The sequence below is a fragment of the Phalangium opilio genome, unplaced genomic scaffold (genome assembly GCF_054372755.1).
Source record: "Phalangium opilio isolate 3A_F unplaced genomic scaffold, DU_Popi_V2 ptg000209l_1, whole genome shotgun sequence".
In the NCBI taxonomy this organism is placed as follows: Eukaryota; Metazoa; Arthropoda; class Arachnida; order Opiliones; family Phalangiidae; genus Phalangium; species Phalangium opilio.
Window position 1 is genome coordinate 17,909,173 of NW_028324217.1, and position 23,557 is coordinate 17,932,729.

A 23,557-nucleotide genomic window follows, 5' to 3' on the forward strand; every position below is an offset into this window, starting at 1 on the left:
TTATCAGTTATCACTTACACTGTTCTGATTTTCTTGCTCTTTGGAGAAATAGTTTCCTCTGTTATTTACCGTTTTCCAGCTGTACGGCTCAAAAATTTTAAATGAACTAAAGTTGTTACGGATTCTGGAACAAAAGATAACTACTCAACTAACTGCACCAATTGCTGCCAAAAAATAATCTCTAGCAGACGGTTTTAATTTTTGAGCCTGGCGCGGTTGGCACCAATGAGATATATCAAACCTAGAGTCACAACGTGAAATCTCGAGATCGACGTTTCGCGATACACTTTTTGTCGAGCAAGAATCTTTATCAAATACGGGTGGCGCCACCCTAAGAACTTTCTTATTACCGTCTGCTGCTATAATCTGTGTAACAAGCTGTCAAGATAGTTTTTAAACGTGTTAAATAAAATACGTGAGTTAAATAATAAAAACTCTAGTCCTTTTTAATCTAATAAATAGATGAATTAAAAATTATAACGATGTTTCTGATTGCAAATAAGCAAGTAAAAGTTGTAATTAGTTCCGCTAGAGGCTCACAGATGGCGCTGTCATGTTTTGATAAACTTGCTTGATAAAAATAATGTGTTTCGCGGTAAGCCGATTTGAATTGGAACTCTATCTATCTCATTGGTTGGCACCTGGGGTATCCAACTCGATCATGCGCTCCTGGACACAAGCTGCTCGCAGTCGAAGCGGCTAGAGTGGGATATAGACCGAGTGGGGAATTGTAAAGCCCCGCCCATTGACATGCGCAATAACCACTGGATGTTTTACTTCCAACAGCAACACGTAAATAGCGAGAAAATCTACTCTTTGGCGCGAAATTTAAAATGCTTAGTTATAAATCGATGGTGTTGCTATAGATAATGTTAGTTCAAATCTTAATAAAAAGGTGAATATTTGTGTTATTATATAGATTTTAAAATATTTCCCACAATGTTTTAAACACAACATAGGCCTATACATTGTATATTACTAAACAATAAAGGATTTACATTCATTATTATTAATCCCTACGTTAGGAAAAATGGTTTAAATTATTGAAACACCGAGCGATGATGCTTTAATTGTAAAATACCTGCACTTGCGTCTTTTCAAGGTCATGTCTTGCTTTTTCAATGAAAGACTAACAGTTTTCTAATAGCTATTTTGTTTGAAGGATCATTTTTCTCTGAATTTTTGCAGTTAGTTCCAGGATAAGGAGAGTAGTCTTCGTAAAGTGCGGCGCCTGAAGCGATTTTAGCTACTAACAAGTTGGGAAAACCAAAATATTACCTCTCCGAGTCAAGAGGAGGCCTACTTTCAAACTTATTTACCCAGATATGGAAATGTTTCTTTTTACCTCTCCGAGTGACGTATGTCACGGAGAGGTTCTGTAACGATCGTGTGTGTGTGTGGTGTCTGTATGTCTGTGTGTCTGTTGTTACACCAACGTGACCGCGTTCGCAGTTTCCAAATCGGAGCAAACGTGTTCGCCATTTCCGAACTGCTTTCACAGTAACGGAAATAGCTCCTCTACTTGAGTTCTCACACCACCATCTTCTGGTCTTTGTCCATCCCACACGGACACCAGTCTGTACATACTGGCTTCAAATCACCACCATCTTCTGGTCTTCGTCCATCCCACTTGGACACCAGTCTGTACATACTGGCTTCTAAACACCACCATCTTCTGGTCTTCGTCCATTCCACTTGGACACCAGTCTGTACATACTGGCTTCTAATCACCACCATCTTCTGGTCTTTGTTTTTGTCCATCCCACATGGACACCAGTCTGTACACCTGGCTTCTACACCACCATCTTCTGGTCTTTGTTTTTGTCCATCCCACATGGACACCAGTCTGTACACACTGGCTTCTAACACCACCATCTTCTGGTCTTTGTTTTTGTCCATCCCACATGGACACCAGTCTGCACACCTGGCTTCTACACCACCATCTTCTGGTCTTTGTTTTTGTCCATCCCACATGGACACCAGTCTGCACACCTGGCTTCTACTCCATCGTCATTGTTGGGTTTAAGACATTCGCGGCGATCAGCTAGGGTTACGAGAAACGTCTAGCCTCCCTAGGGTGGGTTGTCCACGATAGGTTTTCGCAATTGCGGTTGTTCTTGCTTTTAGCTGTAGTTCGACACCCTTATATACTACCTATTTGATTAAGGCGAAGCAACCGGCGTATGCTTCATTTCAAACGCCAATATTAGTCAAGTCTCTCAAGAATGTTTAATTGTTCTTTTTTAAAACGATGTAACGTTCAATAAGGCGAATAACTAACGAAGAAAATATTAAATATTAATTATATTTATTTTAATATTTAGGATAATCTTGTTTCTCAATTCAAAATTAATACGGAAAGAGTTAAAAAGCAGTGTATGTTTTTGTCTGTGTGTGTCCGTCCGTTGTTACAGTAGTGCGCTGCGTTAGAAGTTCGTTTTGTTTTGATGTGTAAAGGAATCCTACAGAACCATAATATTCCCTTTATCCTTAATATAAAGTGAATATGTGGAAATATTTTTCGTAATTATGATGTATTTAGTACTTTTGTAGCTTTAAAGCTCTATTTCATTTTGATATTCCAAAGATTTTTTTTAATATTATTATTTAAAATGGATGTTTATATATTACTTAAGCTATACTACATCTGTTTATAGGATAATCCTTTCTAAAGTGAATACAAGCACAACGCTACTATGTTGGTCAAAGAACTTTAATTTGTCAATAGGCCTAGTGAACCAAAAAGTAAACGCATGGGTTTGGTTTTCGTTTTTGTAACGCAGAGACATTAACGGTTCAGAGTGAACCGAAAGTTAAATACACTTTTAAATAATGAGGCTTAGATTATATAATCATGGTGGAAATCTGGGCCGCGTTCAGCAGAGCCCAGCGCTGTGAGCAGTGTCCTACATAACGGGATTTTGTTTTTGAATTTTGACGTCACGGTGCTTAGCGCTGAGCTAGCGCGGTCTTCAAAGGAAATAGTCGGCTCTTTCGATAACGTGACGTAAAACGCATAGTTCTCAGCTTGGCGAAAAAACCATGGAGGAATTATTACAAATAGCTCTATGGGACTATAGCTATTTAATTGGCGTGAAACCAGTTGATCACGCGAGAATTTTAAGAGATATGTTAGTTTCTAATTTTAATTATAAAAGTTGTTATCTATCTCTATAAATATGTTATCATACAATATTTGTTAAGCCTTGGTACCTTGCACGCTTTATTGAGCTAGCGTCATTTATAAAACGCCGATGACCGGAGAAAAGCTATGACGACAGACCTCACCGGTAAACATTTCCAAAATCCGCCGTCTTTTTTGGTGAGCTCTGCTGAACGCAGCCCAGACCAGTGAAAATCTGATCGTAATTGGATAATAGCTTCGTGTTTTCATGCTTTTTATGGTACGCATTTACTTTCAGTGTGTGTAGCCACAAATAAGTTTTGGTGTTACGTAACGTTAACAGTCATGTTGACAAACTAAGAAAATCGTTGAGATGAAACGAGAGGATAGTGTTTACATGGCAACCCTGTTGTGAATATGGCTTTGAACATAGAGGGCATACAGTTGAGGAGCAGAAAATTGGGCCTTTACAAACACGTAAAGGTAAAATCCCTCCAAAGTTTTATCTCTTCATTTCCCGTTTTTCCTCCATTGGATGATTTTAATGTGTACAAGTATATCATTATTGGATGTAAAATGTCGTCTGATTTACAGTATATTTGCTATGCTTTGTATACTGCTTTAATATTTCAGAAATTTTAACTTAAGAAACATTTCCATATCTGGGTAAATAAGTTTGTAAGTAGTCGTCTTGACTCGGAGAGGTAATATTTTGGTTTTCCCAACTTGTTTTATGAACAAATACTGAAGTTAATTTTATGAAATATTAAAGAGGTATTACAAAGCATAGCGAATATACTGTAAATCAGACGACCTTTTACATCCAATAAGGATATACTTGTACACATTAAAATCATCCGATGGGGGAAAAACGGGAAATGAAGAGATAAAACTTTGGAGGGATATTACCTTTACGTGTTTGTAAATTAAGGCCCAATTTTTTACTCCTCAACTGTATACCCTCTATGTTCAAAGCCAGATTCACAACAGGGTTGCCGTGTAAACACTATCCTCTAGTTTCACCTCAACGATTTCTTAGTTTGTCAACATGACTGTTAACGTTACACGTACTGAAAGTAAATGCGCACCATATAACGCATGGAAACACGAAGCTATAATCCGATTACGATCAGACCTTTCACTGAACTGGGCTGCCTTCAGCAGAGCTCACGAAAAAAGACAGCAGATTTTGGAAAACGTTAACCGGTGAGCTCTGTCTTCATAGCTTTGCTGCGCGCTTTTCTCCGGTCATCGGTGTTTTAAAAATTACGCTAGCACAATATAGCGTGCAAGGTACCAAGGCTTAACAAAAATTGTATGATAACATATTTATAGAGATACTTTTATAATTAAAATTAGAAAGACTAACATGGTCTCTTAAAATTCTCGCGTGATCAACTGGTTTCACCCCAATTAAATAGGTATAGTCCCATCAGAATCAGCAAGAGCTATTTGTAATAATACCTCCATGTTTTTACCGCCAAGCTGAGAACTAGGCGTTTTACGTCACGTTATCCAAAAACCCGACTATTTTCTTTGGTGACCGCGCTGAGCATCGTGACGTCAAAATTCAAACACAAAATTCCCTTCTTTATGAGACTGCTAACAGCGCTGAGCTCTGCTGAACGCGGCCTAGATTTTCAACATGATGCTTTATTCAATTATATGATCTAAGCCTGATTATTTAAAAGTGTATTTAACTTTCGGCCCACTCTGAACCGTTAATGTCTCTGCATTACAGAAACTAAAACCAAACCCAAGCGTTTACATTTGGGTTCACTAGGCCTATTGCTACATAAAAGTTCATTTGACCGATATAGTAGCGTTCTTCTTGTTGTCAATAACGAAAGGATTATTCTATAAACAGATGTAGTATAGCTTAAGTAATATATAAACATCCATTTCAAATAATAATTATAAAATATATTCTTGGGATATCAAAATGAAACAGAGCTTTAAAGCTACAAAACTACTAAAGGCATCGAAATTATGAAAAATATTTCCATATATTAATTTTACATTATGAGAAAACCAAATATTAAGGTTTTGTAGAATTTCTTTTCACATCAACACAAGGGAAACTGCTAACGCGAAGCACTAGTGTAACAACGGACGGACACACACAGACAAACACATAGACTGCTGTTTCACCCTTTCCGTATTAATTTTGTTTTGAAAGACAAGATTACCTTAAATACTAAAATAAATATAATAAATATAATTATTATAATATATTTTCTTCGTTAGTTATTCACCTTATTAAGCGTTACATCCTTTTTAAAAAGAACAATTAAACATTCTTGAGATACTTGACTAATATTGGCATTTGAAATGAAGCATACGCCGGTTGCTTCGCCTTACTCAAATAGGTAGTATATAAGGGTGTCGAACTACAGTTAAAAGCAAGAACAACCGCAATTGCGAAAACCTTTGGTAGCCGATCCTACCTTAGGGAGCGGCTAGACGTTTCTCGTAACCCTAGCTGATCGCCGCGAATGTCTTAAACCAAACGATGACGATGGAGTAGAAGCCAGGTGTACAGACTGGTGTCCATGTGGGATGGACAAAAACAAAGACCAGAAGAAGGTGATGTTTAGAAGCCAGTATGTACAGACTGGTGTCCAAGTGGAATGGACGAAGACCAGAAGATGGTGGTGTTTAGAAGCCAGTATGTACAGACTGGTGTCCAAGTGGAATGGACGAAGACCAGAAGATGGTGGTGTTTAGAAGCCAGTATGTACAGACTGGTGTCCAAGTGGAATGGACGAAGACCAGATGGTGGTGTTTAGAAGCCAGTATGTACAGACTGGTGTCCAAGTGGAATGGACGAAGACCAGATGGTGGTGTTTAGAAGCCAGTATGTACAGACTGATGTCCAAGTGGAATGGACGTAGACCATAAGATGGTGGTGATTAGAAGCCAGTAAGTACAGACTGGTGTCCGTGTGGGACAAAGACAAGAAGATGGTGGTGTGAGAACTCAAGTAGAGGAGCCGTTTCCGTGACTGTGAAAGCAGTTCGGAAATGGCGAACACGTTTGCTCCGATTTGGAAACTGCGAACGAGGTCACGTGGGTGTAACAACAGACACACACACACACACACAGACAGACACACACACACACGTCGAAATTAGAACCTCTCCGTGACATACGTCACTCGGAGAGGTAAAAATGTAAATAATCACTTTCCTCACCCTCCCCCCTCTTAGCGGGCCCCTACAACTATTTTTATCTACTTGATTTCTTAAAAAAAAAAAAATTGTTATCTCTTATATCAAACATTTAAAATTATCGCTGCTCATTATTAAGCCACTCAGATGGCTCCATGGGCGATTGTAAACTACAAATAAATAAATAAATAATAAAGGATGGGCGTGAAAAACATTCGAAGCTCTATAGGATGTGCAACTCCCTGTACAAAAAAGTAGGCAAGTTGATACTAGACCTCCCACCTCTGTTTTTCCTTTTTTTTTTTTTTCAATGCAAATTGGGCTCTTACGTCCTCGATAAGGATGCGATTAATGAGGTTTCAGAATGTGTGTAAGCAAGGGAAGGAAATGAGGTTTACTTTGAAGGTGACGGAAGGAGTGTAGGGGTCAAGTCACTTTGCCGCCCAGAAGCTTAGCTTACAGGAGTGCGCCACACTCCCGGCTCACCTGTGTGTTGGTCTAATCATATACCAAATCTCTAATACAGTTCTGCACCGCTCAAAAACTTTTCATTTGTTAATATTTCAAAGGAAAGAGATAGATGAGTATGAGTTTCCAAATAAAATGACTATATATTTCACAATATGACAAGGTTAGGCACTTACTTCAATTGAATTACCACCTGAAAATTTATATTCTTTAAATAGATTTTATTCGTTCGAATATTAAATGCTTGTACAACTAACTTTGTTTCAATAAATGAAATGGGTCGAAGATACAAACTAGAACAATTAAAATTCACTTATAATAAAATCAGAGTTTTAAGTAAAAAATTTAAATTGTTAAAAATGTTGTAGTATTAACTTATAATGAAGATTATGCATTTGCATTCTCCACTACTGTTTCTTATCCGCTTATGTTAATAGTTTTCATTTAGAATTCTTTTGAATATTTAGTTATGGTCAATGGCTTTGAATATTTATTGCGATCACGTGCGAAGGGTTTGCCTGGTAAAGTCACACTGATCACATGAGAAGGGTTTTTCTCTACTGTGAACGCGTTGACGGGTCTGATAAAATTACTCTCGCAGCTCACCTAAAATCACAATGATCAAATACGAAGTTTTCCAACACCGTGAATTCGTTGATGTGTGATCAATAAGCACATTGACGCGCTAATGTTGTCACTGATCACATTTGAATGGTTTTTTTCCTCTGTGAATGCGTTGATGTGTGATCAATTGGTTCTTCTGCGTGCAGGCATAATCACACTGGTCACATTTGAATGGTTTTTCCCCAGTGTGAATGCGTTGATGTGTGACCAAATGGCTTTTTTGCGTGCATACATAATCACACTGATCACATTTGAAGGGTTTTTCACCACTGTGAATGCGTTGATGTTTGATCAAATGGTTCTTCTGCGTGAAGGCATAATCACACTGGTCACATTTGAATGGTTTTTCCCCAGTGTGAATGCGTTGATGTGTGACCAAATGGCTTTTTTGCGTGCAGACATAATCACACTGATCACATTTGAAGGGTTTTTCACCACTGTGAATGCGTTGATGTTTGATCAAATGGTTCTTCTGCGTGAAGGCATAATCACACTGGTCACATTTGAATGGTTTTTCCCCAGTGTGAATGCGTTGATGTGTGACCAAATGGCCTTTTTGCGTGCAGACATAATCACACTGATCACATTTGAAGGGTTTTTCCCTACTGTGAATGCGTTGATGTGTGATCAAATTATTCTTCTTCGTGCTGGCATAATCACACTGTTCACATTTGAAGGGTTTTTCTCCAGTGTGAATGCGTTGATGTGTGATCAAGCCACTCTTGTACGTACATTTATATTCACACTGATCACATTTGAATGGTTTTTCCGGACTGTGAATAAGTGAAAAGGTTTTCTTGTTGGTGGAATAGTCGAACTCATCACTTTTGAAGATCTCTTCAACGTTCCTCTTTCGCATTTGAAGTTCTTGATCATTTTTAGAATATTCGCATCGAGTTGTAAGTTCATTCTTGGACTTTTCTACACAAAGAAAATTAACCCATCAATATAAGTTTAAATCGAAGTCAGCACAAAAAGCTGAACCCTCTTTTAATTTGTGTCCCCTGTGTCTCCTTGATACAAATTTCTCAGATGATATAAAGTTCGGATTGTTTTCAAAATCTTAAAGGTTACGAATGTAGCGGATTCACTTCATTTCAGTAAACTTGAAGAAGTTTAATTATCACGAAAATGATAGTTGCAGGGAGCCTAGCCAAAAATGTAAATTTCTTCTTTCCTGAATTATAGGATTTCATAGGAGATAAAACGTGTTTTTATAGGAAAGCATAGGACAAAAAATGCTCATACATAATATTCCTTTGGTTAGGACTATGTAGGAAAATCTCAAAAAATTGCAAAATTTGATTTTACCAGAAGTAAATGAACCGAAGTTAGCGGAGAGGGCAAAATTTGTATAATGCGTTTTCCATAACGTGGGGGTAGTAAAAATCAGGGTAGCTGTACCTCTACCTGAATCGTCTCGAAATTTAACGCTGGCACCAGAGACCATAGTTACAGCTTGGTTACAAATCCGCGCAATATCGTTAGTATGAATAAATAGTCGTTGTTTCAGAAATAGGCGTCTGCTTCTATCTTAGGAGCCTAGGCCCTAGGCTTACGTTCGATAATGCATGAAAACATTAGGGATGATCTTTTGAAATACCTTTCAAATATTAATCGACCATTTGTGACTTCAAGACAGGAAAGATTTATTGAAATTCTAAAGTCAGACATTGGACAAAAGTATGTTAAAAGTCTTCTGATCCTACTCGAAAAGTTGTTCAAAGAGTGTAAACCTCAAATCCCTAAAAGTCGGGGTAGACCTAGTCAAAAGAAACCTCTGGTTTTCGTTCATAAACCTAAACAATTAATTGATGAATTAGATGAAGATGAAGGGTGGTTGGAGAATGAGGAAAGTCTTAGTCAAGACAAACCTATTAAGCCAAAAACGGATCTTAAAGCCCGCACAAACAAAGCAATGGCTCAACTTACTGTGGGATACTTTGCGGAGGCAAAAAAAATACGCTCAACCGTTACAACAGGTAATGAAAGCCACGAAGAATTGATGCTTCTAAATGTGATCGCCTCTTCAACTTTGACGTTTTTTAAGTTACACAACAAATATCCTGAAAAACTCCAAGAGGAACGTAAAAGTGAAGATAGTCATGGTGAAGAAATAGCTTCAGTTGAATGTCTTTGTAAGGAAGAAATCGACTCCGCGCTTTATAAACTGGGTGGTGGGTGTATTCAAGAAATTATTAAGAGAACGACAGCATCAAGTGTTAATTTAAAGCATTCTTTAAAAAAGAGAGTGGCAGATAACAATCTGAAAAGAGTTGGACTAATTATTCGTATGAATGACTTAGAAAAAGAACATTTGCCATTAGATTTGAAGGTCAGAGATAATGGGAAACTAACATTTCCTAAAACTAGCTTCCTCAAATTCATTCGCAAATTAAATCAAAAGGTTACGGATCATGCCAACAAGGCTTCGTTAGCCAAACATGGTACACAAATGATTAAAGTAAGTCAACTCATATACAGGGTGTTTCTGAAAAGTCCATCACAAATTAAGGGGCGTGTTTATGGGACCAAACTGAGCGGAAAGTACCAAAGAACATGGGGTGTACAACATTTTGTTACGGAGATATGGCCTTCCAAACATTCGCCCCTAAAACAAGGAAATATCCAAAAATTAGGAGTAACACTTAAGACCGACTAACCAGCTTGTTTAAAATTACTAGACAATTTCAATAGCCTTTAATCGAACAATTGATTTCTACCTTTACTAATCAGAAGCGTATAAATGAGTAGAAGTATGCCTACGGTGGTAATGTAAAATTAATCCCAAGTGACATGATGTTTCAAGATCTTCCCAGCACCAAGTAAAATGGTTCTGATTGAAGGGACTTTTATTAGCACAGCGTAAACAACGTTATTTTCAGGAATTAGTCCAAATGTCCACGGGCGGCATTACAAAAACGAGGCAGTCTTTCGAATGATACTTGGACATGTTGGAAGATCCCTGGCTTGTTCCTGTTATCTCAAACCGTAAAAAGCTACGCAAATCTTCATCATCACGGACAACACTCTTGTACGTTAGGTATGACCTTGAGAAAACCTAAAAGGACATCTCGAATGTATTTGAAAAACCCATCTCCAATTAAGGGGCGTGTTGTTTGTTTCCAACAGAGTAAACTCGCCCAGAGAACAATTACAATGCAGAGCCACGTTTCGGCGTTAATGGCCCACAAAGGTGGTCCCAAACAAAAGAACAAACTTTAATTTGTTTCGTTCAGTAAGTGTTTCATGTGTCATAGATAAAACGCCATGATTAATGCACAAAGAAAATGTTATTGACAAGTTTTCGGACCGCGATGCTGAAATGTGGTGGTGCACCATCGTGCATGAACCACATTCTGTTTATTAAACCTAAGGGTACGTCTTCGAGTAGTTCTGGTAAATCGTCCCGTAAGAACTACAAGTAAGCCACACCGTTTAACCTGGGCTCTAGGAAATATGGCCCAATTAAATTGTCACCCACAATACTACACCACACGTTTAAGCTGAATTGTACTTTGTGAATTCTGACGCAAGTTGCGTGTGGTTTTTTCTTAATCAGCAAACCAATTGGCGGCTGCTTGTTTTTGGATCGTCCTCGAAAATAGTGAGAACTTCGCCTATTCTTAAAAAACAGAGCACTAAAACAGAGCACTATGTTTTTTAAGAAAGGAATAAAAGAGGTTTCACGTACATGTGTTTGTTTTATTAAACTCATAATTCAACGAAGTCTGTTACAATGCCTTTCTTCACAAATGCCGAATATGCGGATATGCACCTAATGTATGGACTAGCCGAGGGGAATGCCGCTGCAGCTGTACGCTTGTATCAGGAAAGATTTCCGCAGAGGCGACTACCAAATCGACTGACGTTCGAGGCTGTGGACAGTCGTTTGAGGCAAGATGGACGAATCCAACCGGCTGGACCTCAACCTAGAGCGAGAGCCATCCCAGAGGCCGTAGAAGACGAAGTTCTCACCATTTTCGAGGACGAGCCTGAATCAAGTACCCGCCAAGTTGGTCGCCGATTAGGCGTAAACCACACGCTCGTGTGGAAAATCCTCAGAAGCCACCGGTTTCATCCTTTCCATGTTCAAAAAGTTCAAGGTTTGAATCCAGCGGACTACCCACGACGCACGGCGTTTTGTCAGTGGTTTCTGGCTAAAGTAAACGATATCGATTTCCCACGGGATTTGTTGGTTACTGACGAAGCTAACTTTTCACGGGATGGTATTATTAACTTACATAATAAACATCAATGGTCCCAGCTAAACCCCCACGCAACTTGCGTTAGAAGTCACCAAGTACAATTCAGTTTAAACGTGTGGTGTGGTATTGTGGGTGACAATTTAATTGGGCCATATTTCCTAGAGCCCAGGTTAAACGGTGTGGCTTACTTGCAGTTCTTACGGGACGATTTACCGGAACTACTCGAAGACGTACCCTTAGGTTTGGTAAACAGAATGTGGTTCATGCACGATGGTGCACCACCACATTTCAGCATCGCGGTCCGAAATTATCTTAACGCGACCTTCCCTTTGCGGTGGTTAGGTCGAGGTGGACCTGTGGAGTGGCCTGCTCGATCACCCGATCTGAACCCTTGTGATTTCTTTCTTTGGGGCCACCTGAAAGACTTAGTTTATCAGACTGAAGTGCCCGATGTTGAAGAGCTACGTCGACGAATAATTCACGGCTGTCAAACAATTCGCGAAACTCCAGGCATTTTTCAACGTGTAAGGGAATCATTTGTAAGACGTGCTAATGTGTGCCTTAACGCGCGTGGTGAACACTTTGAACAATTTTTGTAACTAGTTGCAATTAAATGTTAAAACTTGTCAATAAATTCATTTTCTTCGTGCATTAATCATGGCGTTTTATCTATGACACATGAAACACTTACTGAACGAAACAAATTAAAGTTTGTTCTTGTTTTTGGGACCACCTTTGTGGGCCATTAACGCCGAAACGTGGCTCTGCATTGTAATTGTTCTCTGGGCGAGTTTACTCTGTTGGAAACAAACAACACGCCCCTTAATTGGAGATGGGTTTTTCAAATACATTCGAGATGTCCTTTTAGGTGTTCTCAAGGTCATACCTAACGTACAAGAGTGTTGTCCGTGATGATGAAGATTTGCGTAGCTTTTTACGGTTTGAGATAACAGGAACAAGCCAGGGATCTTCCAACATGTCCAAGTATCATTCGAAAGACTGCCTCGTTTTTGTAATGCCGCCCGTGGACATTTGGACTAATTCCTGAAAATAACGTTGTTTACGCTGTGCTAATAAAAGTCCCTTCAATCAGAACCATTTTACTTGGTGCTGGGAAGATCTTGAAACATCATGTCACTTGGGATTAATTTTACATTACCACCGTAGGCATACTTCTACTCATTTATACGCTTCTGATTAGTAAAGGTAGAAATCAATTGTTCGATTAAAGGCTATTGAAATTGTCTAGTAATTTTAAACAAGCTGGTTAGTCGGTCTTAAGTGTTACTCCTCATTTTTGGATATTTCCTTGTTTTAGGGGCGAATGTTTGGAAGGCCATATCTCCGTAACAAAATGTTGTACACCCCATGTTCTTTGGTACTTTCCGCTCAGTTTGGTCCCATAAACACGCCCCTTAATTTGTGATGGACTTTTCAGAAACACCCTGTATAGGCGTATGATATACGTGTTTTCTAACAAACTTTCTCTCAATCCTAGAAAATCGCGGAAGAATGTTTCGGTTTCATGGAATGTGAAGAGCAGAAACTGATGTTTCGCGCAGCTTTACCAGAAGGTTTTGATTGGAATGAGCTTGATATTGACAACTTTTACAAGGAATGGACCCGGAAGATGATCCATGGTAGAATACAAGAATTTCTTTCAAGTACTAGCAAGAAGGGGAAAGGAGGTCAAACCCTTAGAGATAAACTCTATGGATTCAAAGAAAAAACTGAAAAAAGCAACAAACGTAAAAGCGCGAAAAAGGAAAAGGTAACAGTATCTAAAGGTTTACTGAAGAAGACCGACGTCAATCTGCCTATTTCTAAAAATGATATTTCACCACTAATATTGGTCTCTAAACCTAAATCAAGGAAGATATTGGCCCCTAGAAAACCAATTGACATACCTAGATTTTCTAAAACTGATGAAATGTTGGATATAGTTCCTAGAACCACTAATTACCTAGAATCTCCAAAGTGCAGTAAAACTAAATCAAAAATTTGTGATAATAATATTGTTAAAAAACGAAAGTTATTTAATGAGAATGACAACTGTGATAGCAAAGTACGATCTCTCCCACGCAGAAACAACAAGTTGGGAAAACCAAAATATTACCTCTCCGAGTCAACAGGTCTACTAGTACAAAGTTATTTACCTAGATATGGAATTATTTCTCTTTTTGAAGTAAAAATTTACGATATTGAAGCAGTATTCCAAGCATAGCGAATATACAGTAAAGCCGACGACATTTTACATCCAATAAGGATAAATCTTGGACACATGGAAATCAGTCAATGGCAAAAAGAACAGGAAATGAAGCCTACGCTTCAGCTGTTTACTCTTTATTCTGATAGCTACATTCGCAACTGGTTTGCAGTGTAAACACTATCGTCTCGTCTCACCTCACCTCAACAATATACTTAGTTTGCCAACATGAGTGTTAACGTTAAATAATACCAAAGCTAAATTGTAGCTAGACGCACTGATACTCAGTGCGCACTATAAAGAGAATAAAAACTCTGTAGCTTAGCCCTACTAATCTAATTGCCACCATGATCTTTTCTGCAATTATAAAATCTTAACCTGATTAATTAAGATTGTATTTAACTTTCGGCTCACTCTGAACCGTTGATGTCTTTTCATTTCAGACACGAAAATCAAAACCCACAGTTTACTTCACCTCAGGCCTCAATTATTTACTCTTTATTTCACTAAGCCCATTGCGGGTAATACTAGATATACCCGCCGGAGTCTAGATCTTAGCTTTCTTCATGAAATCACTAAACCAAGGATTATTCTATATACAGATGTAGTATAGCTTAAGTAATATATAAACAGCCATTTCAAATAAAGATATTAAAATAAATCTTTGGATTATCAAAATGAAACAGAGCTTTAAAGCTACAAAAGTACTAAATGCATCATAATTACGAAAAATATTTCCACATATTCACTTTATATTATGGATAAAGGGAATATTATGATTCTGTAGGATTTCTTTACACATCAAAACAACGCGAATGTGCCCAAAACAGGGAAACACAACCTATCACACTTACGATAGTTTCGCACTTACCAACCGTTACCTCTCTAACTGATAGCGATTTCCACTGACTGCACTAGAGCACTCTAATTGCACTCTCGGCGCGTTTTCGTCCGCCACTGGGAACACGAGTGCAACACTCGCCCAGAATCGCGTTTTCCACTGACCCCAAAAACTGCCCGAGAATTGCTCTTTCGTGCTCTGAAAAATTCGACGGAGCGACGGTGCTCGAGTATGACGTAATAAAATTAATATGGCGGATCATGGGGTATCTCATAGAAGACAGGCTCTCGCTTATGCTTATTTATTTCTGGAATCATCTTCTTAAAGTTCTGAAGATGAAGAATACGAGGTTTTATCATTACTTTAAAGATATTACGCCTCTTCCTAAAACCAATAATTATATCAGAGACGTTGTCGATCATTATTCAAAATAGATTTTTTGAAAATTAATTGAAATGTTAATTCTATTAATTGGTTTCGGCCCATTTGCGTCAAGATATACACACTTTATTGCAATTTCGTCTCCGGCGCCAATTTTGATTATTCAGAGCGCGCTCTGACCTCTCGATCGTGTTCCACTGACGAAACTATTCTCTCCAAAACTCGCTGAGGGCAGTTACGTCATCCTGACACTGAGAGCACTCTTTGGAGCAGTCAGTGGAAATCGCTATGAGACAATGACACAACAAACTGAATTTGTTATTTATCCTAATTCAACTCCTCTACTCAGTCTCTATTAACATCAATGCTCGACCTATTTTAACTTTCTAGAGTTTCCATGATTAGTAATACAGAGGGCTAAATGCTTAAATACTCGCTCTATATTAACTATGAAATGTGTACAGTGTACCGACTTTATACGCAATCTTCATTACTCGTCCTATATAAACTTTGACTATATGGTTTTAGTTAGCACAGATTTTTCTTAAATAATTTAATAAATATAATTAATATTAAACATTTTCTTCGTTAGTTGTTCGCCTTATTGATCGTTACATCGTGTTAATAAAGAACAATTAAACATTCTTGAGAGACTTGACTAATATTGGCGTTTGAAATGAAGCATACGCCGGTTGCTTCGCCTCACTCAAATAGGTAGTATATAAGGGTGTCGAACTACAGCTAAAAGCAAGAACAACCGCAATTGCGAAAACCTTTGGTGGTGATCCCACCTTAGGGAGGCTAGACGTTTCTCGTAACCCTAGCTGATCGCCGCGAAAGTCTTAAACCCAACGATGACGATGGGGTAGAAGCCAGGTGTGCAGACTGGTGTCCATGTGGGATGGACAAAAACAAAGACCAGAAGATGGTGGTGTTAGAAGCCAGGTGTACAGACTGGTGTCCATGTGGGATGGACAAAAACAAAGACCAGAAGATGGTGGTGTTAGAAGCCAGGTGTACAGACTGGTGTCCATGTGGGATGGACAAAAACAGAGACCAGAAGATGGTGGTTGTTGTATCTTTCATTAACGACGCAAGATTAATAACAACAGAAAGACTTTATTAAACCCGTATAACTTTAACCCGTACATACGTAGTTAGCTTACATATTTTTCTGCCTACTGATCATAGTCTCATAGCTTCTGGCTATATGTTATTCTATACAAAATTAGTACACTAGCGCCATCTAATATCAAGTCCACAACACTGCCTTTCCCCAGAAGAAAAGATAATTATAAGTCCAACAAAACGCGTGGCTTGGGTACTCTTTTTGATCTTCGCAAATTCGATGTGTTAGAAGGTTCTGGCGTGGACGGTGTACATGGCTGTGCCTGTTCAGTGTCAGGCGTTAGATCTGGAGCGTTTGGCGTTGAATGTTCCTGAGCTCCCAACTCTTGTATTTCTGGTTCTTGTGCCGTCGCTGAATGATTATGTGGACTGGTGTCATTCCTTAAAGGTATTCGTGGTCGTAATTGATGGTTGTGTCTTCTGACGTTACCATGAGGTGTTGCGACGTCGAACATAACTTGGCCCTGGTTCCTGATTATTTCGCCGGTGAACCATTTGTCTCCTTGCCCAAAATTTCTAGCATATGGACCTTAGAGAAGCATTTAACCAGATTGAGTTGGATGACGCATCCAAGCTGTTGGCGGTAATTAACACCCACAAGGGGTTATTTCGGGTCAACAGACTACCATTTGGCACTGCCTCTTCGCCTGCTATTTTCCAAAGAGCGCTAGAGGAATTGATTCAAGGAATTCCGGGGGCAACCAATTTCGAAGATGACATCACTATCACAGGCACTTCAGACGCAACACATTTGCAATCTGTTCACGAAGTACTTAAACGACGCAAGATTAATAACAACAGAAAGACTTTATTAAACCCGTATAACTTTAACCCGTACATACGTAGTTAGCTTACATATTTTTCTGCCTACTGATCATAGTCTCATAGCTTCTGGCTATATTCTATACAAAATTAGTACACTAGCGCCATCTAATATCAAGTCCACAACAGTGGTGTTAGAAGCCAGTAAGTACAGACTGGTGTCTATGTGGGATAGACAAAAACAACGCCCAAAAGATGGTGGTGTTTGAAGCCAATGAATACAGATTGGTGTTGATGTGGAATGGACAATTGACTAGTCAGATGAAGTAATAGTGGTCAGTTGAATTGTGGATAGCCTCAAGTTTTGAATTTTCCGGGAACTGTGAATGCGGTCCGGAAATAGCGAACACATTTGCTTCGATTCGGAAACTGCGAACGCGGTCCCCTGGGGTGTAAGTCAATAACAACAGCCAGACAGACAGACAGACAGACACGTCGAAATTAGAACCTCTCCGTGACATACGTCACTCGGAGAGGTAAAAAGAAAAACCTCGACCCAAATTTTTGTTATGATTAATTAGTTTGTTAACTTTGTTCTCTATTGTTTTTAAGTTTTTAACCAAACGATGAAGTTACTATCGTTCTTGTGAATTTCCAAAGCAAATACTTGTAACAATCCTAAAATAGTTCCTAGAATAATTAATTGAAATGATAAAATCCCCAAAGTGTTGTAAACCAAAATCAAAACCTTGCTTGTGATAATATTGTTAAAAAATAATGACAGCTGTGATAACAAAGTTAAAATTAAACTTTTGTTTAAACTTGAAATTTATTGACTTAAGTGCTTAAATCAAGGTTAAGTTTTAAAGGTCAGATTCGCGGAAACAAAGCATTTGGTCGCGATAGTCCTTGTTCCCTCGATGATTACCATGGACGTTGGCTCGTATCATTATTGCTTTCTTCGCGCTAACAAAGTTTGTGCCAGATAGTTTGCTCCCGGTAGCATACTTTATTTGTGCGAAAAAGCTTTCCACGGCACTCCCATTTATCCTAATTAAGGATAAGAAATAGCCTGGGCAATATTTAAAGAAATCTTCAGCCAATCCTTTTATTCCAAAAACCATTACTCTCAGTAAGTCCCAGGTTTGCCACGACAAGAAATGTTTTTGGCGTGGACTGTTTATGTTTATATCAGGATTTGCTTCTAAAAGTTCTCTCAGCCAGTCTTCAAAGAATAGGTAACCTTCTTGGACAGACTGAAGAACATCAGAAGAGATATCCTTCACAGCCTTGGCTCGTAGAAAACCGTTTTCAAATATTTTATTGCAGGCTCGTAAATATCTGTAAGCCTCCAAAGCACTTTCGCGTTGTTCAGCGGTACCTTCTTCACCGTGAGCAAATCCAAAAAGTTCACTAAGAACGTCTTCCTGTTGCAGAACTTTGGAAGGTGCAACGTTAAGTCGGGTCCAAGAATCTCTGATTATATAACTTTCTATTAAAAAGCGTGCAACTCTTAGTTGGTTATTCTTGACTCTTTGTTCGTCTCTTGCGTAGACGTCCACCACTTCTTTCCAGCCAAATGGTACCCCATTTCGTTGAAATGCTTTAGGTCCATCTTCCCTAGAGGCATGGAGTTGACCAACCATGTTCTTCATTTCATGAGATGGGCAAATGATCCAGTGCAAAAACTTGGGTGTTTCAGAAAATGGGTTTTCAAAACGTGGTTGGACAGAGAAGTCGTAAATTCCATCTTTAATCTTGAACCCCAAGGCCCCAGTTTCACCCATCGTAAGCTTAATTAAAGACAGATTTTCACTTGCTCCATCACAGACGAGACCCAAAGATTTGAAGTTGAACATCACCAGAGCTTCCAGTGTTTGATAAAGTGTGGTTACTAGAGACTTCTGTTGGAATGGATACGGTGAAGTAAAATGGGGACCAATCAAATCAAACCCAGATGTTAGATCTCTCCAAATGTATTGCAGCACATATTGCGTTGGTGCTGGAGCTTTAACGGTTTTGTCTTTGTAAATGTCTGTCAACTCTGGATAGTCGTCCTCACTCATCGCCAATCCCATAAACTCGTGGCTTTTACTATTCCAGATGACTTTATCTATAACCTTTACCTCATCGAATATTGTAACGCCTATCCCCATTGGAATCAAATCTCCTTTTCTTTCTTTTTCAGCCTGAAATTTCTTGTATTTGCACTGCTGTTCGTATAAATATTCTTCGTTAATTCCGGGTGAATGGTTTAGTTTCCTGGTTTTTTCCCTAAGTGTTGAAACACTAGGAAGATTCAAAAGTTTAAAGCCTCTCAAAGCCTCGTAAGCCGCTTTGCTTCTCGAGCAAACAGCTAAACACATCCGTAACGTTGTGGCGTTCCATTTCCTCACGCGGGAGTTTCTTGTCAATTGTTCTTGTTCACTAAAGAAATCTTTTTGGTCAGATAAATGCTTCTGTTTAGAGTCTCTGTCCCACGCCATTTTCAACATTTCTCTTGTGTTACCAGACGTTGTATTAATAGACGTCTCTAGCTCCGAGCTATAATTATTGCTAATAATTTGAACAATATTCGACAGTTCTTCTGACTGATTTTCATTCAGGCTTATTTCTCTCAATTTTAACTGTTTCTCTAGTTTCACAACTTTCTGGGTTAAAACTGATCTTGCTTGTTGTATTCTGGAAATCCGTATCTTCTTACTTTTAGGTGTCAGATTTTTGATTGGAAAGTTGCTTGAAACTCGTTGTCTTTTGAACTTCCTATCGGGCGACTCCAATGACTTACGTTTTTTAGCTTTGGCAATGCCTTGGGCTATGTTAACGCAAGATGGACACTGCCTTTTCCTAACCCTTGAAATTTCTGTTACTTCTTGCGGTAATTGTTGGTAAAATACTAGACAATCGGCTGACTGGTACCGTGGAAAAGGAAATTCAATGTATTTCAGATGTTTCGGTTTCGTGAAACTGTCATCAGCAACTGAAGCAGGATTGATGCCTGGGCAGAAAATGTGACCCATTCGACAAGATATGACATTTAACGTTGTTGTCAATGAATTTACATCCAAATCACCGTTCTCTTTCAAGATGGAAATTGTTTTTGGTGATTTGAACAGTATGCTTAAGTTACAGTTCCCATTCACTTGAACAAAAAATGTAACTGGCACTTCACAAAATCCACGGTGTTCACTCAAACATCCGCTTGTCTTCCTTCGTGAAATCCTCATCACTGGTGCCCCACTATAATCTTCTAAAACCTAAACAATGTTTGCAATAAATTAATAATCGGACTGTTAAACTACAAAACTGTTGTTAACTAAATAAATAAATAAATGTAGACCAACCTCGTACACAAGTTCATCGAACTTCTCCAGGATTTGGGTGATTTCATCGAACAGACTTAAAGTTGGGGGTGTATATTTCGTCAAAGTTTGGGCTGAGGTTTGGGTATGAATGTTTTTTCCTAACGGCTTTTCGGCACTGTTTTCAGAGCTGGCTTTATATGGCTCCAAGAAACATTGAGTTACTGCATTTACCATTTTCAAAGGCTTAGCGTGTACTTTACTTTTTTCGCGACCTTCTCCTACACATTTTATTAGATTACAAGTTACTGCTTTATGTTTAACATGTGGCTTCTCTGATAAATAAAAATTACACTGAGTGCTAACATCTTTCGACTCAAACAACCAATTCTCCCCAAAAGAATCTTCCGAGGGAAATATATCCTCTTCCGAAGAAGTCGCCATTTTTAAAAACTCTAACTAATTCCCGGAAAATCCGGTTACTCGAACATTGGCCGCTTGGTGGCGTTTTCAAAATTGATGCGACTCGAAAGAGTAGAGGAGCGAGACTATCGTCGGGGTTGAAATATGGGGGTTTGTAAGGAACTTGTGCTTAATGAATAAACAATAGGACTCCGGTAACTTCGGTTCATTTACTTCTGATTTACTTTGAACAGAGAAACTTAGGTAAATAAAATTTAATAAATAAAAAATTCTGAGCTAGCGAGGGACCTCGATAACGGAGCTAAATACTGACAAATTACGAAAATTTAGGATATTATATGATAATATAGGTCAGGTGCAAAAATATAGAATTTTGTTGGAATTATAGGACCCCTGCGTTCCCTGTAGTTTGGACGCTGGTCAGTGTTATTTGAATTTTTCTCATTCCAATACCCTAAATGGAGTTAATTAGATTTAATAATTAATAATTTTGGAAATTGGCGCAATAACAATACAAGTTGGGAAACCAAAATATTACCTCTCCGAGTCCAGGACTTAATTTCTAACCACTTAATTTCCTGAACATGCAACTATTGCTATTTATTAAACAGTATTCCTAGTTATCCAGCATGATTGCTAACGTTATTCCATTGTAAAGATAAATTATCTTTAGCCGCTCAAAAAGAGAACATGCAAGAAAGAATGGAAGCGTTTGCACGATCAGACCTATAACTACGGCTATCTAATTACGTTCATTCTTTTAAAGAACCCAATATTGTTCATTTAAACGTGTATTTAACTTTCGGCTCACTCTGAACCGTTAAGAGAAAGAGATAAGTCACTCGGAGACCCGGAGAGGTATCAAAATTTATATCAACATTTTTTAGAAGTTTCGAGACACTCACTTCGAGAGTCTTATAAACTTCTGAAACTAGCCCAATTCAGTTCTGTTCATACTTGAATTTTGCAAGACCATTCCAAAAGAAGCGCTCTGTTGAAGGCCTCAGCTATGGTTCGCCCGATCACAACCGATCCGTGATTGGGTAATATCAAGGCGTTGCAATTATCTTCTTTCACCATAATTCCGATTCTCTCGCCTTCACTTTGGTTATTGACAAAGCCGTTATAAGATTTTTTAGCAATTGACTGTTTTATCCAAAAGAAACTTTGGTGTAAGGGCTTTATTTCGTCAACTTCTAACGAGGCTGCGTAAATTGGTACTAGTTTAGAGAACCTTCAAGGGGACATTGGGCAGAGCTAAGACTAGTAGCTTACCAAGCATGCAAACGAATGTTGAGTGCGTGTGAATGATGCAGGAAGCTTCTGGCACGTGTTTGTATATTCTTAAATGAAAAGATCTGGTCACATCGTGCAATTCTGTAAGAAGACAAAGAAATTTCTTCAAACTTGGTTATAGAGGTCACAAACTGGTTTGTTCAAGGGAGGGAATGGAGTGCAACAAGTATTTCTGGGTTGCCACAACAAAGTTCATACAAACCTGGAGAACCTGGAAATTTCAGGGAAATAAATTGTTGACTAAAAATTTAGAAAAAAACTCGGGAAATTCATAATTTTTTTGAGAAATTCAGGGAAAACTCAAGGAGATTTACAATTTTTGCGAGAATCGGGGAAATCTCAGGGCAATTTGTAATTTTTTTGTGAAATTCAGGGAGATCACATGGAAATTTATAATTTTTTTGTGAAATTCATGGGACATCTCAGGGTTATTTATAAATTTTAGTGAAGTTAAGGTGGAAACTCATGGAAATTTATAATTTTCAGAAAATTTAGGGAAAACTCAGGGAAATTTGGGAGGCTTGAGGAACTTTGTCCTGAAGGGGTTTGCTAGATTTAAAAATAACCACTCCCGTAGATATTACTCCAATTGTTTAGATGGGAAAATGTCTTTAAAACCTGAAGAAGTCAGAGAATTTTTAATTAAAAAATCTGTGACAAACCTGTAATAATTCCCAACCCAGTTAATAATATGTGACGATTGCCTCAGTACCAAAAAATGCACCACTTCCGTAATGATAAACTTATGACTAACCTTTCTTGCCCTCTAACAAACGTCCTTCTCTTGTAATCGCTAAGAGATTATTTGGCGTAACCTAGGATACGTTCAGTAACGAAAGTCTAAAGGAAATCGCTGTTTTCTTGATGTTTGGTTGATGGGCTCGAAACGTCACAGTGACGTAAAAGGTTGTTGAACGGGAAAGTGACATTTTCAAGTTAGCGCTGTTTTCGAAATTGGAGTTGGGGAAGCGTCTTACTGACTCTCAAAACGTTACGAAGCGCAAATGCCTCTTTTCAATTATTAACGGGCTCGCAAATAATGAAATTGTTTAAGAAAATTATGTTAATTTGAATAGTAGAAGTAGTTTTGTAAAGAAAACTAATACAATTACTGTAGGAATAGCATATTGGAATTTAATTTTTAAATCCCGCGCCAACTATTCGTCTGTCAAATTCACAAGTCAAGCGCTACGTCACGCCATCAAAAAAACCATATCGATTAGATGGTTTCTTTGATGGGTAAGCGCTGAGCATCATGACGTCAAAACCGGAAACGCGAAAAAGCGTACAGTAGGGAAAATCTGACATCGCTTAGTAAGCGCTGTCATCAAAGAGGGTTACTGAACGTACCCCTAGAATACGTTTAGGAATATTTAAACTATCAGTTCCCAGAAATAACGCAACAAAAATAAGTATGTCGCTCAATGCAATGAGATTCGTTAATCCGAACAAAACATGATTTCTACCAAACAAAACTATCTTAGAAGCAACCAATCATGAGACAGAGCCATTAGATACAAACCAGGAATAGTAGTATTGTTTAAGGTCCCCGTTCTAACGAAAACCTCTATTTTACAACATGAGAACAAACCTTTATTAAGAACTTAATTTAATATGCCATAAT

The 23,557-nt window shown here is 38.4% G+C and overlaps 2 protein-coding genes across 2 annotated transcripts; both read right to left on the reverse strand.

Annotated features, from left to right (window-relative positions):
- Window positions 1-3: 3 nt before the first annotated feature.
- LOC149620994 (uncharacterized) lies at window positions 4-22,667 on the reverse strand. The gene is made up of 5 exons (XM_089854666.1): window positions 21,913-22,667; window positions 21,595-21,842; window positions 7,750-8,307; window positions 1,135-1,249; window positions 4-124 (listed from the first exon to the last, which is right to left on the reverse strand). The coding sequence occupies exons 2-5, from the start codon at window positions 21,611-21,613 to the stop codon at window positions 4-6; spliced, it is 813 nt and encodes a 270-aa protein (XP_089710792.1). The 5' UTR covers window positions 21,614-21,842; window positions 21,913-22,667.
- Window positions 17,723-20,842, reverse strand: LOC149620995 (uncharacterized). Its single transcript, XM_089854854.1, has 2 exons — window positions 20,257-20,842; window positions 17,723-20,169 (listed from the first exon to the last, which is right to left on the reverse strand). Exons 1-2 carry the CDS (start codon window positions 20,656-20,658, stop codon window positions 17,776-17,778), a joined length of 2,796 nt encoding a protein of 931 aa, XP_089710980.1. The 5' UTR covers window positions 20,659-20,842; the 3' UTR covers window positions 17,723-17,775.
- Window positions 22,668-23,557: the final 890 nt, after the last annotated feature.